The 20,654-nt window shown below is 35.3% G+C and overlaps 1 protein-coding gene across 1 annotated transcript in view; it reads right to left on the bottom strand.

Annotated features, from left to right (window-relative positions):
• Positions 1–20,654, bottom strand: part of LOC150086833 (polynucleotide 5'-hydroxyl-kinase NOL9) — a 176,081-nt gene that overhangs the window by 39,376 nt on the left and 116,051 nt on the right. The window contains exons 8-10 of the mRNA XM_090371608.1: positions 9,703–9,922; positions 6,070–6,183; positions 1,713–1,827 (exon numbers count right to left, since the gene is read on the bottom strand). Coding sequence (XP_090227734.1) covers positions 1,713–1,827; positions 6,070–6,183; positions 9,703–9,922 — 449 coding nt within the window. The remainder of the gene's footprint in view (positions 1–1,712; positions 1,828–6,069; positions 6,184–9,702; positions 9,923–20,654) is intronic.

Raw genomic sequence — 20,654 nt, 5'->3', positions numbered from 1 at the left:
AGGTACTATTATTCCTACTCTATTAGTTTTTATTCATCTTACTATCCACATGTTTCCCTTGGCATTAACTTAATTTTAACTAATTGGCTATTTATCATATCCATCACATAGGGGTCACCACATGCACATCCACTCACTAGAGGGATTTGCATTTCTTTCATGATGATTATTGTTGTTACTACATTGCATCCTGGATACGGTAGATATGCCTTTGCTTTACATTTATTCTTATTTTAATTATTAAATTAAGTTCTCTGTCGGGTCAACGTTGTTCAATATGTGCTTACATTATTACTTTATATTATCTTTCTTTTGATTCTAAAATTTTTAACTACCTTTAATTGGTTTAGATTCAAATTACTTAATTTCTAAATTTATTACTATTATTATTTCATATATTGATCATTACAGAAACAAAGACCTCCTTGTCGTTTTTTGCCTTCAGTGTGGGTGATTTGGCCCAGACGAAGTCACCTAGATTGTGGGTAAATAGCGATAAGTTTTGTGTATATATTTTAATTTAATTTATATTCTCTTCTTTTTCTTTCTTTCTTTTTTTTTTTTTTTTTTTTACTAACCTTATTTAATCCATTTCAATATTAATTGCTATATACAACATATTTTATACACATTATGGTCGTAATGCATCACTGCTGTTGCAAATGCGTTGGCCCATAAGTATCAGTTAAAGTTTGTTACAATTTATTAACTTTCTTTTCATATTACTCATAAAAAATATATATACAAGTAGCACTCGTTTTGCGCTGGTCCGATTTGTGCCGATTCGCAATAGCACTAATCACTAACCACAACGCCATTTTATTTTTGCAATTTTTTTTATAAATTGAAAGTTTAAAATCGTCAGACAAAATTTATTGGCAACATACTATGCTATGTATCATGCACTGTTCAAGTGATTTAGGACAATCTGAGCCAATCAGCAATTAGCGTATTCGTATCAGAGACGAGAAAGATTCCTGACCTCAAAGAAACCACTCGTGGATGCGGGTAGTAAAGGTCCATGCGGCGAAGCATTCAGTGGTTGTTGTTTACGCTATTTACACGTTGGAAATTTATTATACTAACATTTTTTTATTAATTGTGCTATTAATAAATTAAATAATAATAGTGATAGCCGTATGCAGTTTTTTCCAATCATGTTGTAAAGTTTTTAATTTAATAGAATAAAGACATGCCATGTCTGGTAAAAGTAGTTAACTGAATCCTAATGCAATATTCGGAGGATAGAATCTGATGAAAGCCGCCCTAATGTGTGTAGGGCTATGAATATGCTTCCATCGACTATTACTACAACTATGAAGAATGCTAATAAAATAAAACAATTGATGTAAAGTGGTAGGTAGAATTTTTGGTGCCCGGAACCTAACCCTGGATTTCCGATTAACTCCATTATATAAAGGGTTCCATTTGGGCCTGTGTCCCTAGGAACCTAACCCTTATGTAAATCGAGAGCTACCTGTATATATTTGTAAGTAAAAATAAAAATAATAAATCCAGTTTAAAAACTGTATCTGTCTAGTACTTTACAAGTTAGCTTGGGCTGTAAGTACATTTTGGTAAAACAAGAAAATGTCAAATGACTTTTTCTTGGTTAATTACAAAACGTTACCCACAAAATGATTTTGTAGTTAACATTATTTGACACTAAACCCTCGATACATCCAATTACTATACCAAAAAATTTAAATTACCTGTTTGGGATCCACCTTACATAATGATACAATAGATCCATTAATTGCATAGAGTATGTGATGAGGTGCAAGATGGTCATTAAACAAATAGATTGCCAGAGAGGACCAAGGTACACTGCATAAAAAATAAACCATAATTATCTGTCTTTCCTACATTTTTACAACTCAACTTTTTTTAATGAAATCAATTGTTCCCTTGAAAAAATTCGTTAAACAGAAATTTCATTATAAAGAAATATGACCTTTTCAAAAGTGAAAAATACTGTAAATTCAGAAATATAGTAAAATATGGAAAACAATTCAGAAATAAGTGGGAATGAATAAATTTCCTAACATTTTAAAACAATTAATTTATTAATACATACATATTAAGAAATGACTACTTACATGATGCACACAATGTATTAGTATACTTTTAAGAATTATGTTGTAAAATATTTGGTTATTTTTTGTTGTACACTGGATTCTACTGCACACCGTTCATAAAAATGTTCACATTTGTTTAAACACTCATATATTTTCTTCCCACTGAAGGCCTTGATGCAAAGTTTCAAATGCTGCCAACATTTCTCATTTGGAAGGTTTAATATTGCTATTGCCCTCATTCCCTTGTTGCCCTCATTTTCATTTAACTCATCGTCGATATTGTCACTAGTTCTTTAAATACACTCCAAAATGTTGGAGTCGCTCGGATCAGTTACTATACATCATTATCAACTCCTAAAAATTCATCAAGAACAATTTCTTCACCGATCAAACCTCGCTTGGAACCCTTCCCAAGATTGCTCAATGTCTTGTAGTAGTTCATCCCTCTCATTGCTGTTAATTGGTTAATTGTTTTAGGAAAACCTGCTTTTACAAAACTATTCTTAATCGTTATTTCTGACACATCTTGACTCCACACTTTTGCCAACTCTGATATGCACAACCACAAATTTATAACAGAATCTATAGGTTGGTTGGTTTCTATTCCCAGTATAATTTTTTTTCAGATGGACCTTCGGTAGTGCATTTTCAAATCCTTGCAGTTTAGACAAGGTATTTGGAGGGAAGAAAACAAGCTTCACACTCGCAAGTTTCGAAATTGCCGAGTGAAAGCGGGCAGAGCAGTTGTCAACAATCAATGCAATTTTTCTCTTTTCTTTTGTCATCTTTCTATCGAAATTTAAAATCCACTGTTCAAAATTTTTTTTAAAAACTGTTTCTTTCCAATGGGTATAGTCTTCGATTGCAACTCCACTTTTGTCAGAAATAACTTTTTTGAGTAAGCCATGGCACTCTTTAAATTTGTCCAGCCAACCAGAACTAGCCTGGAAAGTTTTATGCCCCAGGAAAGATGCGTACTCCATAGCCTTTTCTTTTATCAATGGCTCTGATATTGGCACGTTTTGGCCTTGAATCAACTTCATCCACTTAAAAACTGCATCATCTACATCTTCATACAGGCATAATACCGCACCCTTACAATTGAGTCCCATTTCGAAACAGTTTGAAAATTGAAACAGTTTTTCAGAATGGTTAACACACTACTGGCAGGAATACCAAATTTTAAAGCAATTTCTTTCTTTTAATGCTTCTATCTACACTATTAAAGCCTTTCCACCTTTTCACAATTCATTCAAGGATTTCCACCTAGACACTGTAAGTTTACTTGCACAGCTAAAATGAATTTCCGGGATAAAGGAAAATCATTCTCTCCTAATTCTCTAATAGTATGCTTGCAATAGAAAACAGGTTGATCAGACCCAACGTCCATGTTGGGAATATGCCTTAATCTTTGCCAATGGCTGTGGATACAGATGACAGCTGATCAGTGTGACTTCTCAGTACAGTAGTGCATAAGATGTATAGGTTTTACTTCTTCTTTTTAGCCATTGCTGACCCACTTCTGGGTAAAGGTCTCTCCCAAAACCTTCCATCTTTTTCTATCCCACGCTGGTTGGCCAGTTTCCTCCTGTTTTACGGGCACCACTAAATTGTAAAATGTTTTAGCTCTTAATTTGTGGAATTAATCCCTTTAGCTTTTAAGAGCTAAAGGTATTAAATCTTAATCCTTTTGGCTTTTAATTCATGCTTTCTACAGCATCAGCTCTATTTCTTAAAGGCCAGAGGTGGGAACAATGCATAAACCTGAGTCTCTTGAAATTAGTTCATTATATTGAAATTTTCTTCATTATACGGAAACTATTTTCAATGTAATGACCAAGGGGAAATCAAAAAAAGTTCACTACATAGAAAAATTCATTATATGGAAGTTTGGCCTGACCGTACGTTGTTTAGTTTTTGACATCTAATTATAAGGGAGATTTTTAAAAACTTTATATTAGTGCAATTGTTATATCTGTATTTAAAACAGTTTATAAGTAACAAATCATGGTATTTCACACAATATTACAACCATCAGCAAGCTGTGAAAAATTCAATACGATACACACACACTGTTGTTGTTATTTGGTTTTTAGGACCATTAGCAACTAAGGCCATATTGCTCCGAGGATATGTGGTGGTCATTCCCTGACCTTTCTGCATCCTCCGTATTTGGTGGTTCCTGTCTAATCAAGAAGCGTGTGCTATCTACTGCCGCTCCATCAGGCAGGCAGGCAGGCAGGCAGAGAGAGAGAGAGAGAGAGAGAGAGAGAGAGAGAGAGAGAGAGAGAGAGAGAGAGAAAGTGATGCCCAAAAGGCATATAGCATCATATATGGCTCTGTACAAATTTGCATTGAGCCATATAAAAGCAAACAGTTTGCATAAAATAACATCATACAACAAATTATCACAAACCCCATTCCCAATGACTTTCCCCGCTCGTGCACACTTCAAATAAGTAACCCTTCCAAAGAAGAGAAATATACTATTATTTATTCTTATATAAATCTAATGATACTAGCTTAACCTATACAATGTTATATATATTTTCCATATCATGAAGCATTTGTTCTTAAACTGCAAGGAATTTAAGCTTCCTACCACTTTTGGCATCTCTCAATCTGCAATCAACAGATTGAGAGACAAATTTACAACCAAGTTGTGAGTTCCAGCATTCATGGTGACTGTCCACTGATGAATAGACAACTCTAAATGGAGCTAATACCTTTCTGGGTAGTGGTACTCAACTGAGAATAAGTAACAATATTCTTCTCTACTTGGGAAGGGTTACTTATTCAAAGTACATCAGTACAACTAACTCTGAAGGGATTTACAATATGAAATGTTATTTAATGATGCAGTTTAAAAGAAAACTTTGCTTTTATATATCTACATACAAATCTGATATTCTTGCACTAACTTTGTACGAATCCCCTGCTCTTCAATTACTATCCTAAATTATATTAAGACAGCACCCAAGAAATCTGATGGTAAGTACTAGTTCAACTAAAAATTTGAAAAAAATAAAAAATAATAATAAATAATAATAATAATTAAAAATTTTGAAAACCATATATTTATTTTCCCCCAATTTCAAAAACCTTTCAATTTCTGGTTTTCCAGTTATGTTATTCTTGAAATAGCAAGCACAGCTTTGTTGATGCCTGCGAAAACTGTGTTATGAATAACACAATTATGTATGAACTTAATCTCAAAATAGCATAACAGTTTTGTAGGCAGTAGGGTGCACTTTAATAAGTGCACAATTGTCAACCAACCATCCTTGACCATTTATATTTTTCTGCCTTAATGGTTTAGCTGACTGACTAGTATTACCCTCCATCAAATTTCTTTCATGCGAAACGAGATTATCTATGTGCAAGTCAAGGAATTTTCAGCTCCAAGAAACTTAAGTTTTTGAAGACTTTTACCATTTTATTGATTTAATTGTCATTTTAAATCTTATTCTATAAGTAGCTTTATAGTCCTAGTCACATTCATTATTTTATTTTTAATTTAATTAGAGATTTTGCAGGTTACTATTTAATTCTATTTTCATTATTTTGAAATTAGTACTTTCATAACTCTTTATGATGAAGAATTTCTCAAGGTATCATTCATATCTAACTGCTTTCATAATTACTTTTTTTTTTTTTTTTTAGGTGCATTAGCAACTAAGGCCATATTGCTCCGGGTATATGCGGTGGTCATTCCCTGACCTTTCCGCATCCTCCATATTTGGTGGCTCATGGGCTCGAACCCCGTTCTAATCAAGAAGCGTGTGCTACGCACTGCTGCTCCTGCCCACCTGGCTATGGAGGCGCCTCATAATTACTATCATTTGCTTATGGAAGCATCAGAGTAAGTCATAAAAATAGCATTTTAAAGATCCCATTTAAAATAAATAGTCATATACTAAAAAAGAGAAATAAATCTCTATGAAATAGGAATTAAAATGAAAAACTAATAAATACTAAGTTCATTTCTTACCAGTAAGTAGAAGAATCTGTTAATGGTGCTAAATCCGAATGAAGAGTTTGCATGCGACCAAAATAAGCAAGTGTTGCCAGTGACCTACAAACTGGTGGAGAAATATATTTTTTCCTGCAAAACGTTGATATAATATAATAATGGTAAAATGGGGAGAAAAAAAAAAAAAAAAAAAACAAACTCCAATACATATACAGCAGAACTCATTAAATTCTATAAGACTGAGACTTAACTCTTGCTAGATAGGGTTTGACAGTGTGCCAAAGTAATGATGCCACTATAGCAATTATAAGATATTACTCACTTTAGAAACCTTTCCTGATTTGTTAATTATATTAATAATAATTAACAGAACAAAATTAAGGCTAGGCTGCGTTAACATTTTTTCCAGTATATACAGCCACAGGAAACTGCTGTGGCCTCCTCAAGAAATGTTTACTAACATCAGTGCATCTGTACATCAAATATGGCAAACCAAATGGGAGCAAGAAACCAAAGGTGCTGTCACCAGAAAGTTTCTACCTCAGATGGCTCTGGTTAGCTCTAAGTCACTTAAGTTGGCTTCCTTGGAACTGACTGATGATCCCCAGTGTACTTGTGGTGAAAGTGAGGATTGGGTGCATGTCCTGTACAACTGAACAATATATGAAACACAAAGAAACCAGCTTATTACAGAAATTGGTCCCCTTCTTAGGGACCAAGAACACCTATTTATAGTGGAGGAGAGCCCTTATAAGGCCTTCACCAACTCTGCACAAAAAGCATTTGAAATCACGAGAGACTTGCAAAGACAGGCACTGCAATCGATCGTCAGACCTGGGTATAGGGGCGAAAGACTAATCGAACCATCTAGTAGCTGGTTCCCTCCGAAGTTTCCCTCAGGATAGCTGGCGCTTGAGGGAATCAGTCTCATCCGGTAAAGCGAATGATTAGAGGCCTTGGGGCCGAAACGACCTCAACTTATTCTCAAACTTTAAATGGGTGAGAAGTCCGGCTTGCTTGACTCGAAGCCCGGACGAAAGGATGTGAGTGCCCAGTGGGCCACTTTTGGTAAGCAGAACTGGCGCTGTGGGATGAACCAAATCCTGTACTAAATCCATAGCTCATTAATTATATCAGCTCATGTCCTCCCCATGCCCAGAGAATGACAAGATTAACTTGACATGACTGCCTGAGATTAAGAAACATACCAGACAAGATTGCCAAACTTGACTCCCCCCCCACCAGTAGGCTCTGTAACCAATTGTTGGGGACAGGAAAACAACCTAAGTGACTAAATGGGAATAAGGGCAGGCTGGTACTGTACTGCTCCCCATCATAACACATGTCCTAAAATCAAATTGGGTAAACATACTTAAATTTACCAAATAACCGATAGGACCACCAGGAGGCTAAATAGTGCCTTCAGCTGAGAGGCAGCCAGGGCTACTTCTCAGCTGAAGAATAACAGTAAGCTGAGTGTCACTGTGGTATGCTTGTATGAATGAGCAAGTCTAAATGCTAGAAAGTGAGTAGATGCATGGCTATGAGTAAATGATACGAAAGAGTAAGTATTGTGGTGAATGTGAGTGACTGATTGTTGTGGTGAATGTGAGTGATTGATTGTTAAATTGATAAATGATTAAATTGAATTGTAAAATTTTTTAATTAAACGATTCAAATTAAATTTATAAATGTTAAATTGGTAAATTGACTGATTGATAAATGACCCCTCAGCTGAAGAATAACAGTAATAACAGAGTCACTGTGGTGTGACTGTGTAAATAAGCAATCTAAATGCTAGGAAGTGAGTAGAAGATGGCTGTGAGTGAATGGTTTGAAAGACTGAGTATTGTGGTGAATGTGATTGGCTGATTGTTCTGGTAAAAGTGGTGACTAGTGGGGTAAACGTGGAAGCCTGAGCAGTTTTGGTGAATGTGAAAGACTAAATGTTGTGGAAAATGTGAATGACTGAATATGTCTGAATGAGAATGGCTGAGCATTGTGGTGACTGGGAAACTGAGTTGAATGACTGTGTGGATGAATAAATGAATATTGAAGTGCATGAATAAAAATAAGCATATGAGAGAATGACTGACTGAGATTGACTAATCAAATGAACTGAATGATAGAACACAAGTAATAATATATGATATAAAAGGGAACTTTTACCCCATTATATTATATTTTCAAGTCACATAAATTTGTAAATGTCTATTATTTTAATCAATTACTTTAATTAGTTATCCTCTCATATAGGCTAGATTAAATGATGTTGGTTATTGATATATTACATTTGCCATATTGACTGCATACCCCACCTTCCTGGCACAAAAGAGATGGATGAATGAACCAAAAAAAAAAAAAAAAAAAAAAATTGCAAAAGGGTAAAAATATATAAAATATGTGTTGTCTATAAAATGTAAGAAAAACAAATTAAACATATTTAAACATTACAAAACCTAAAGTGTAAGAAAACATTTAAAAAAAATTTAAATGTAAGAAAAAGGTATAAAATAGCAAATATAAGAAAAAACTATAAAAAATAAAAAATGTGTGAATGTTGAGTGAATGAAAGTTATTATTAATTGCATATTCTATCTTAGCATGTTCTATCACCAGACAGACTGATGGCTAAGCAGGCCCTCAGGGGCCTAATGGTAATCCAAACCGACACCATGCTGTAGCTTTCAGGGAGTTACCCTAATGGCCAATGCTGACATTGGCCATTAGGGTAACCCCCCAGGCCAGTGTGGGACAGAGCTGTAAAAGGCATGCTCCACCATAGGGATCTCTTTCCCTATGTTCTTTTATTCCTACCACCTGGGGTGGTTGAGTCTCCTTCCCTCCACCCTGGGTGGCCCCCATCCCCCTTTCGCCTGGTGGTCACCCCACCACCCACTTACAACTTGCACCCTCTGGATTAAGATGGGCATCCTGTACCAGGGGTTCCCTTACTGTCTCCCTTTTCAAATTAGGCAGGTGCTTCAAATACTGCCCCCCTCTGTTCTCTACCCCTTTTATCCTACCCTCTTCTTATCTCCCCATTATCTCCTTTCCAATAATTTTTTTCTTTTTTTGGGGGGTTCTCCTAGGATGTCTAGGCTACCCAGGGTTTGCCTCACCAGAGCTTTCTTCTCTCCTAATGTGTTCTGGCCCGCTTCCCCGGGATGGTGACGGAAGCTGGGGGTGTTAATGGCTCTCCACAGGCCCCCAGGCTAAGTGGCCAGAGGAACAACACAACCCACACTAATACTTCACAAAACACACACACACCCTGACCTTATGCAGAGTACTGTATTCTACACGGAGTCAAAATGCGTAGCTGGGGGAAATCCCTGCTAGACAAAAATCACTATGTCACTACTATGTTGAGATAAAGATGGGTCTGATTGGATATAAAAGATGGATTCTCCATTGTAAATCCAGAAAGTTGACAGCCATGTTGTTTTAATATCTTTTTGACTACTGATAATAAGTAATCTAGAAAAATCTAATGTAAGTTATCTGTTAGATTATTATTAAATTAGATTTTTAATAGTGGTTACAGATGAGTTTTGAGCTAAAATTTTAAGAAATACAATGAAAACCTCAATGTAAATTAATAAAAAAAAACAATTTTTTGTCTTACTTCCCTCGAGAACTCTGTCTTACCTAATATTTTTATATTGCTCTGCAGGAGAAGGAAGAATAATCAACTCATATTTTGGAATATTTGAATTAGGAGGTTCACCACCAGTACTCCATCCACAAGCAGAATAATAAACATACTCTGGGGTGAGTGATAAAGTCTTGTGTTGTTTTATTTCTAGCTGGACCACATGAGTTGGCTCAAGTAAACGAATAAAATCAACAAGAAAAGAAAGACCCATACCTGGGGGGCAGAAAAAACAATTTTGATTATGAAATGACATGATTATAATATGAAAATATTTTTTGTGTTCAATATTTATAAATGATATTTCAAAATTATGCGCAAAAAAATTCTGGGATGTGTACTCTATACAAAATAAAAGGAAAAAAATGTAATGGAGTTTTGAATAGCAACACTAATAAAATATAAGAATAAGCAATCGCATATCTGGTATGAATAAATATTTTACTAGATTCATAACAGCTAATTTTTTTTTATGATTCAAAATTCAACAGCCATTTCTTAAAATATAAAGATCTACAGTTAGTATTAGTAGAGGCAAATGATGAAAAATATCACGCTTATATAGCATTACCCAAAAAAAAAAAAAAAAAAAATACTCACATCAGTCCATCCCCTTTAATAATTTATCTAATCTTTCCTTAAATTTACTCAAACTACCCTCTTCCACAAAATGCTAGATGGTAGTTTGATTCAACAATCATTACTCTCAGGCACATATATTCCTGCAATATCCTATTTCAATTTATGTTCCCTCATGTTTGAGAAGAAGTAAGGATGCCATCAGCATTTAGTTTACTCAATCCATTTAAAGCCTTTAACACTTCAATCAGGTCTCATGGCATGTGCTTGGATTCCAGAAGCTGCAATTTGCACAACCGAAGTCTTTCTTTTACTCTTCTGGGCTCCTAATTAATCTTGTAGTTCCACTCTGCACCCTTTACAAAAGATCTAGATCCTTCCTAAAAGAAGGCTTCCAACCTGTACAGCAGTATTCGAAGTGCAAGCGTAACCAATGATATACACCGATGAGCCGAAACATTGACCAGCGAGTGGTTATGGAAATCAAAGCAAATGCAGGTGAACTACGGCACGTGTGGGTCAGGTATAAAAAACACCTGATATTGAGCTCCATTAATCAGTGTTACTCTTGTTCTTCAGATGGGAAAGGCAGCGGACTTAAGCGAGTTTGACAAAGGCCAAATTGTAATGGCCAGACGACTGGGTCAGAGCATATCCGAAACAGCATGGCTAGTGGGGTGCTCACAGTCAGCCGTGGTTAGTACCTACCAAAAGTGGTCCTAGGAGGAAAAACCCGCGAACCACCAGCAAGGTGTTGGACGACCACAGCTCATCGAAGCTTGAGGTGAGTGAAAGCTCTCCCAGATGGTATGTTGCAACAGAAGGGCGACTGTGGTGCAACTAGCCAGTAATTGGAATGCTGGTGATGGAGTAAGGTGTTACAACACACAGTACATCAAACTCCACTGAAAATGGGGCTGCGTAGCTGCAGGCCGCTCTGTGTGCCCATGCTAATCACAGAGTGCTGTAATCATGCTGTAAAGACTTGTATAAAATACTGATTAAAAAAAAAAAATTGTTTGTTCTGATTTATAGCTCAGAGCAAAAGTTAATTGTTTGATTTTAGCTATAATTTTTTTAGACAGATATTAAAGATGCTCTTAAATACTCAAAAATTGTAGCACCTGGTATACACCCTGAAATATAGGCAGCAGCAAAAATGTCAAATCTCTCCTTTTAGCACTTTTTAGATGTCAATAAATTTTCACCAGATATTCATTCACTTTCATGGAAAGCATGCAGCTTCTCCCTTTCCTGCACTCAAACTAATAAGATGACATGGATAGTCTATTACCACCTAGTGCTCCATCTCCTCTCTTAATACCTTTCCTAATCCAGTTTTCAGGCCTACCATAAAGAGGTGAATTGTCAACATCAAATACCAGACCTTTTTTAGAATCCCACATGGTATGAGGTTGTTTGGAAGATGCCCAATGCTTTGTTGTGTCACTTTCTGATGCTGGCACTGAGAGCAAGCTGCTCTCAATCTGTCAATTTTTCTCATGAAAGTTCACACAATGAGATATACTCTGGGATCATAATTTGGAAAAAATTTTCCCATTTTTCAGCGCTATCACTACTACTTCTTTCCCTATCTGTGCAATTTCACAAACAATGCCTGTTTTTGTTCTTGCACAACTGTATTTTTTTGCTAATTCACTATAAGAAAACATATTTCTGAACACTACACACATGCATGATCAGTACAACTCAGAGGAACATTCTATGACAAAAGATGCAAATAAACATTTGACACATATAACATCATCATCACTATGAAATACTAAATGCACTGTTGCATTTCTTTCTCTGCACTGCACACTGTCCCTATGCTTATTTGTTTGCTAATGCTCCGATTCCACTGGATTTTCTGCAGCTTGAAATTGAAATATCGCATCTACATACAGTACACAATGCAAATGTGTTACCTTTTTCAGATTTTATAATACAGTGGATTCTGGTAATTTGGGCCACCAGTTAATCGGGGCAGCCATTTATTTGGGGCAAATCTTAAAAAACAGAACCCAATTGAGAAAATAGCCAGGGTTTACTTCGCTTAATTGGGACAACATGCCGTTTAATTGGGGCAGGAGACCACAGCACTGGAGATTACCCTACGATTGTCTTCGACCATAGCACGTAATTTGGTTGGATTTCTGGAGGTCCCAACCATAAAACAATAAAAGCAATTAGCAGTCACCTGTTTATTGGGCTTTTCTGTTAATACAATCTATCATAAATGGATAGTAAACTAGATCTTATTGAATTTGCAATACTGACAGCTGGAATTCTGTGGGTTATTATGGTGAAATTTGTTTACAATTCCATGGAATCTTCTCTTCATTCCTATTTTTAAAGCTTCTTAACTTGTTACTCTATTCTCACTTGCGCATATCGTATTACTTGAAATTGTGTGTGTGTGTGCCGTGTTCTTTGTTATTAATTGCTTATCTTTTAATGTTTTAAATTTTAACCCCCACCCAGACATGTCAGTGAACAGAAATGTCAACTAGTTAGTATGTACATATTAATAGTACTAGATAGTATGAATCAGAGCTGTAATGCTCAATACGTTCTACGTTGACATTAATATTTGTAAAATAATAAGAGGAGTTTACCTCATATAGTACGTATAACACTTCCGTATGATACTCTCCAGAAATTAAAACGATTTTTTTTTTTTTTGTTTTAATTTCTGGAGAGTATCATACGAAAGTGTTCTATGTACTATATTGAGGTAAACTTCTCTTATTATTCCGATTATCATGTATATTCATCTGATTTTCATGTATCATTTAATTTTTTAATTGTAAATATTTTTTAATGGTAAGGTATAAAGGGTAAATTTGTGCTTAATATATCTTTACTTTTATAGCCCATGAATAACATTCCTCCTATTTTTGCTAATTAGAATTGCTGTTTAATAGAATTAAAATACAATTCACAAACGTGATCACAATGTTGGTGCTTACTACACATCATATAGTGAACAGTACTTTACTATGGTGATGTGATTTGATTGTAGAGTGAACCAATTGTAAAGCGGGAGTCCATATTTTCAACAATTTACATGAAACTTCGGATAATTGGGGCAGCTGCTTAATCGGGCCAAAATGCACTAGTCCCGATGTGTCCCAAATAACCAGAATCGACTGTACATGGAAAATCTCCAACCAAGAACATGATACTTTTATCTACGTTTCAAATATATGCAGTAAAATATTTTTTCCCAAAATTCTTCTTCTAAAATTTGTGTACATCTTATGGTCTGGTGTGGCTTTATTATCCGGCAAAAATGATATATGTTTAATAAAACTTGTAATTAAAGCGTGATAATAAATATGCATCTTAATCTCCAAAATCTTCTTTCATTTTTAAATTCAAGTACAGGTAACCTTCGTATAACATGATAGTTTGGTTCCTACAAAATCTCGTGTAATGTGAAACCGTATTATACGGGACTAAGAACCAATACAAAAAGGGGGGTTACGTTCCAAAAGCTAACAAAAATACACCTTTTTTTTTATTTTTTTATAGTAGTAATAACTTAATATTTTAACTTTATTTTATAACAGTAGTAACTTAAATAGTAATAACTGAACAAATGCCTTACCTTACAAACTGTGATACTTATATGTCAGATAATATACGTTCATTTAATTTTCTTCCTCTTCAATTGCTGCTAGGCACAATCTCTTCTGCAGCACCTAGATTTCATGTACCTTCTGTTCTCTTTAAAAGTCATGAGCTGCGTGCTTCGAAGTCATAATTTTTTATGATCTCAAACAAGCACAAATTCAATAGCACAGAAACTAACCCACGGTTATCCCAACAAAAAAGAGTGGATCCCCTGCTTTAAAGATATAAAGCACAAATTTAACTTTATTATGTTACGAATTAACAAAGTTAAATGATACGTGAAAATCGGAAGAATATTTTCTAGTTAACAAAATAAAAATAAATTTACGCTTACATACATAGCTTAATCAATACGTACTGTAATATGTACATACTAACTAATTGATATTTCTGTTTACTGACTTTTTTTTTTGGTTGTAAAATTTAAAACATTAAAAATGATAAGCAATTAATAACAAAGAACACAGCACGTACAAGTTGCAACAAACACGATATGCACGAGTGAGATACGGAGTAATGAGTTTCTGAAAATTTATTTATGTTTTTTATATGATTGAATATTTCATGGAAGGGGAAACACATTGGTACTACAGTAAATGCAAAAGATCAAGTTTGCTACCCATTTATAATTGATTACACTGACAGAAAAGACCAATAAAGTGGAAACTGTAAATTGTTTTTATTGTTTTATGGTAGTGACCTCCAGAAATGTGCTTTAGAAAAATATCATGAAGACGATAACGACTAGTGAGTCAACAGCAGGGATTTAAAAAAAAAAAAAAAAGAATGGAAAAGTTAACAATTACACCTAACATAATAGCAGGGTTTCCCCAGCAAAAAAGCTCAAAAATACAGTGTTATGCAAGATTTCCCGCAATTCTCAAACCATGTTAGAGCAAAACCGTATACAAGCACTGTGTTGTGCGAGGATTGCCACAATTTATCAATTGTGTTACAAAACCGTGTTGTAGAAGTACTGTGTTATACGCTGGTTGCCTGTATAGCCAAATTTTAATTCACTTAAAACGTCTAACTGACTAAATCAGAAAAATAAAGAATAAACATCAGTGAACACAATCCAAACTATATAATGCAGCAACATGATTAGGCAGTCCAACCACAGACATACAATAAGACAGTTTTACTATATAAGAAACAACAGCACTAAAGGGGAATGATACAAACTTTAGTACAAAACACAAAATTCAAATTAATTCTACTTTTAATAGGTGAAGTTGTTAAATGCAAAAGCAGGACAGAATTTAAAACAGAACAAATGGACAACTACAAACTCCAGAGGAAGAAACTTTCTGGTAATTAACAACTAATTGGCTAAAAGAAAACTTCTTATAATCCAGTCTAAATCTATTTTCCCATAATTAGAATTCATGGCCTCTAGCTCAGGAATCATTTATAACAGTGCAAATTTCATCCTCATTCATTTCACTTTCACCTCTCAGCACCTCACACACTTCAATTAAATTTCCTCTAAGGTGTCTAGTTTGCATGCCCACACAATCTAAGTCTTTCCTCATGTGGATGTCCTTTTGGCAATCTCGCCAGGCAGGCTGCCTGTCCTTGGACTCTTTCAAGATGCTTTGTCTTTTTTTAGATTCAGTCTCCATACGTGAACACAATATTCCAAGCATAATATTAAAATTGCCTTACAGTGGAATAATGACTCCCCCCCAAATCTCTATAAGCAAATGTTCAATAAATCATTGATAAGACACCAAGGATCTTCCTTGTTACCTGTCTACACTGCTCGGAGAACTTCATATACAACTGTATTGCAACTCCCAAATCTCTTTCTTCCTCTATTCTTTTTAGTTCAACCCGACGAAAGTGTGTAAGTTATTTTGGAGTTGATATTCCTGAAGTGCAAGACAGTGCATTCTTCTGCATTAAAACATACTAATACTTTTCTTTTTCTGACTATCTCTGAAGCCTACTAAGTTTATCTAAGAAGGGAATACATGACAGAATCTTGTCAATCAATTTGGCCCTACAGATATTGGTATCGATATGATAAATTTTTTTAGGCATGGTCTGTGCTTGTTAACAGTGTAGACTGTTTATTTTTTACAGAGATGGGACACATTTAAATAGGAGTGCAAAAATATCTGCTGATGGTATTGAGGTAGTGTTAGATGGGTTAGAAAACTGCTAGATTGGTGAATACACAGACTAAAAGTTTAATAGCAGCCACAAGCAGCATTAAATTGATTGTTTTTCTATTGAGATATGCAGCAGCCTCAAAAGCAAGGTATGAGGGATTATAAGTCCTGCTGGGAATCTTCATGGGACAAGCAAATATTTCAACTGTATTAGAGTTATTGAGAGCTAAAACAGGTGCACATAAACCTGCTTGCACACTAACGCTAGGAGAATAGTATATAAATTTGATGAACTTGGTGTATTAGTTAAGTCATCAAATGCAGACATTATAGGGATATTGGAAATATGGTGCCACTCAAAGAGAATGCAAAACTGGAATATGGTAAATATAATTTTCACAGAAAGGAGAGACAGGATGGGAGAGAAGTTATGTAGCACACAGAATTTAAGGCAATGCATCTGGTTGATGTGGTTGGCCACTTTAAGACAGTCTTGAACAGTTTGGTGCAGCATGTTGCTAGAACGAGTACACAGAATGGCAACAAGATTGGTGAGGGGGAACAAAGGGGTGCTACCAAGAAAGGCTTAAGTTCTGCAAATCCCAGAGCCTGGAGAGTAGGCACCTAAGAGGTGATCTGATTGAGGTGTATAAGGCCTTGAATGGGTTGAGCAAGCTGAATGCTGATGGGATTCTTCCTCTTGCTCAGATTAAGAACCTGAGGAGGCACAGATTCAAATTGAGGAAAGATAGTTGTAGAATAGATGTGCAGAAATTTGCCTTTAGCCAGTGGGTAGTTGATTGGTGGAAAGACTTCCATCTTTTGTTGTGGAAGTTGATAGCCTAAATAAATTTAAGGCTGAGCTGGACGAATTTGGAACGAATGGAGGGGTGAAATGGGAGGGGTTTTTTTTGGCTGATGCTGCATAAGCTTGCTTTCTTGCATCGTATGCCTCTACTAATGTTAATGTGCATGCACAGAAAAATAAAAATGAACTGTATAACAGGACAAATGACTATGACAACAAAGATGATCAACTATACAGACAAACAGAGTAGGCCAACAAATCAAAACGTCTTATAATGGGGGATTTTAACTATCTGGATATTGACTGGAACTTGTGGATGGCTACTTGCACAGCAGCATTTAAAGAGGTAATGAGAAAAAGCAATAATCTTGATCTGATTATCAGCAGCGACTTTTCATGTATTAAGAATCGCCAAATAAAGGAACCACTAGGTATAGTGATCATGATTTATTAATGTGGGATTTACTTAACATATAACTAAAGTCAAGGGTAAAGGGAAGGGATTTTGCTTCCATTAAGATGCTTATAATGGTCTTAGACAGTTTTTAAAATTTTCTGGAACCAAATGATAATATTAACAACTGTAAATTCTAAATGGGAAGCATTCAAGGAGGTAATAGAAACTACTATGCTTTTTATGCCAACTAACAGATGCCGTTCAAAGCGTAGGCCTAAATGAACTGATGAGATTTGTGGAAAACAAAAATGCATGGGATGATTATAAATTATCATGGGAAACACTTACAGTAACTATAAACTAGTCTTTGATCAAGTTACTAAAGGTGGATAAGCAAGCTAAGGCAGATTACACTTCTTTCCTAAGAAGTGAAGTAACAAAGCATTCTTGCTTATGTTAACACTTGCTAGAAGGAAAGGGATGAACCACATTAGTCAAGTAATGAATGAAATAACTATCGATGATCCTGTTCAGACGGTTGTTGTTGTTTGGTTTTTAGGAGCATTAGCAACTAAGGCCATATTGCTCCGGGGATATACGGTGGTCATTTCCTGACCTTTCCGCATCCTCCGTATTAGGTGTTCATGGGCTCGAACCCTGGTCTGATCAAGAAGCGTGTGCTAAGCAATGCTGCTCCTGCCCACCTGGCTATGGAGGCGCCTTCGGGCAGTTGACAAACTAAATAAATATTTTGTATTTACATTCGCGTGTGAATGTAAATAACTTAAGACTATTTCATTAACTGTGCATTTTAAATTCTACTGCCTTAAAAAATACAATAAAAAACAAGTCAGCCTTTCTAATTTCATATAACTTGAATAAGGCCAAATAGTATTAGCTCTTTTATAATTTTTGAAAAACTTTAAAAAATCGAAAACAAATTAGTTGTCTTTTGCAAAGTGATAAAAGTAAAGTAACATAAAACCAACAGACTAACTTCCATACAAAATGACTAGTGTTTATTGCACAGGCTATATTGGAGATATAATCAAGCTGATGGAATTAACTGTACACATAACCAGAATATGCAAGTGTTGGCAAAACATTCAGTTAAAAGTTTTAGAAATTAATTGAAATTTCATATTCTATTTCTTTAACATAAAAAAAAAAAAAAAAACTTAAACTGCATGCAACTTGGATTTTCAGAAGCATACTTAAGAAGCAAATTTTAAAAACATTTATTTGGTCCCATTACTTAGAAAATAAATGGAGCCAAAACACAATGACTAATAATGTAAACAGCTGCACTATATTTGACTACTCTTTAATTAGTTTTCTTCCTCTACTCTATTAATAGACTAGAAGAAAAAAATTATTAGCCATATAGTGCAAGGAAACCAGAGGCTTTTCCTGCAGTGCCCCTTCTAAAAGTATGAGGGCTGTTCAATAAAGAATGATCATAATTTTTCATGAACAGTTGTAATTGCTTGCTATTTCCCACTGTGGAATTTAAGACCAAACCAAGCTATATCACACAGCAACTGCACAGCTGACTTGTATGCATGGTGGTCAGTCAACCTTATGCCTGTTCAGCTTCACCTATATAAAAATGGATGTGACATGTGAGGAACAGTATGCTGATCTCAAATTTTGTTTAATCTCAGAAAACATCAGTTGAAGCATATTAAATGCTAAGAGGCTTATGGTGAATCAATGCTTCCATATAGCACAATTCATAGGTGGTTTAGAATGTTTAAAGATGGACATGATTCAATCACAAAAATCAGCAGTACTGGAGCTCCAACTGCTGTTACCACAGAAACCATAAACACTGTTTCTGTATTTCAGGGAGAAGATTATCGTATAACAGTAAGGCAACTGGCAGAGATGTTGAGAATATCAGTAGAAAGCACGAATGGTATTCCCCATTATCATTTGCATATGACATATGTTTGTGCATGCATGGTTCCAAAACTACTCAAACCTGAGCAACAGCAAGTTTGAATGGAGGTTTGTCTGGAGCTGCAATGGATGTTACTGAAGATGGCAAGGTTCTGCACAAGGTGATAACAGCAGACAACACATGGCTTCATTTTGACCAAATAGTAAGCAATGAAGCTCTGTTTGGAAATCTATGCCTTTGCTGATACTGAAAAAAAGCAGAAGTTGTGGCTTCTGCAGGAATTGTCATGATCATCTCTTTTGTTGACATTCAAAGAATGGTTTAACATGTCATACAACTGTCACGGGACCTTACTACAGAACTGTATTGCACATGTTGCAGGATCATATTCATTGCAAACAACCGCAATTGCATGCAGCTAACACTAAGTATTGTGCATCACCTGCACAATACTTAGTGCCATCAACTACTCAGACAGTATTAATGTCAAATATGTTCATCTGCCTACAGTCTTGATCTTGCACCCTGCAATTTTTTTTAATTTCCAAAGTTAAAAGAAGGAGCTGTGAGGAAAATGCCTCCAGTCATCAGAAGTAAAGACATTAAGGCGATTTCAAACACATGTCAAAAAATGGCTTCCATAATGTTTCTGAAGAATGGCAGAAATATTGGAGTAAGTACATTTCATCAAATCATGCCTAATCCAAAAAGGACCATTAAAATATGGATGACTTATAATAAAGGATGATGATAATAAAGGTATGTTGTGAAAAAAAAAATTATGATGATTCTTTATTGAACAGCCTTTGCAGATAAGAAAACAGATTATGTGCTTCTCTCTCTCCTCACATAGGCAACTATCCAGTTGACCTTTGAATTTCTGCAAAGTGTCAGCCTCAACTACCTATGGATGCAACTTGTTCCAGTAATCAATAATTTGCTGACTAAAAGAAAACTTCCTGCAATCCACTCTAAACCTCTTCCCCTGTAATTTGAATTTATGTCCCCTAGTTCTGGAATTCTTTATAATAGTGAAAATTTTGCTTTCATTCACGTTACTAAACCCTTTCAAAGCACTACAAACCTTAATCAGGTCATCTCTGAAGTACCTGACTGCCAAGCTATGTAGCCAATATAACCAAGGTCTACGCATATAGCCAACCCTCTTGCCGACCTCACCCTGGGGTTGCCCATCTTTAGACTGTTTCAAGAAGCTCGATGTTTTTTTCTGGATGAGGTCTCCATATTTTGACACAGTATTCCAAGTGCAGTCTTAAAATTGCCTTATACAAAGGGTACTAGGAAAGTTTTGCAATACAGCTTTGTTTATTTAATTTTTTCAAAGTACGTGTTCTACATTCAATACACCTCTCCATCCTCCGAAACCAATCTTTAAACCAGTTCTGCCAAGTTTCACTAGGGAGTAAAGCACACTCGTTGTCCCAAGCCCGTAGAAGGTCCTCATCACTGGAAAACCGCCTCCCTTTTAGCTTCATTTTCACATG

Source organism: Mastigoproctus giganteus, chromosome 4 (genome assembly GCF_048544385.1).
Source record: "Mastigoproctus giganteus isolate SK-2022 chromosome 4, ASM4854438v1, whole genome shotgun sequence".
In the NCBI taxonomy this organism is placed as follows: domain Eukaryota; kingdom Metazoa; phylum Arthropoda; class Arachnida; order Uropygi; family Thelyphonidae; genus Mastigoproctus; species Mastigoproctus giganteus.
Note: the sequence above shows the minus strand (reverse complement) of the source record. Positions and strands in the feature narration are given on the sequence as shown.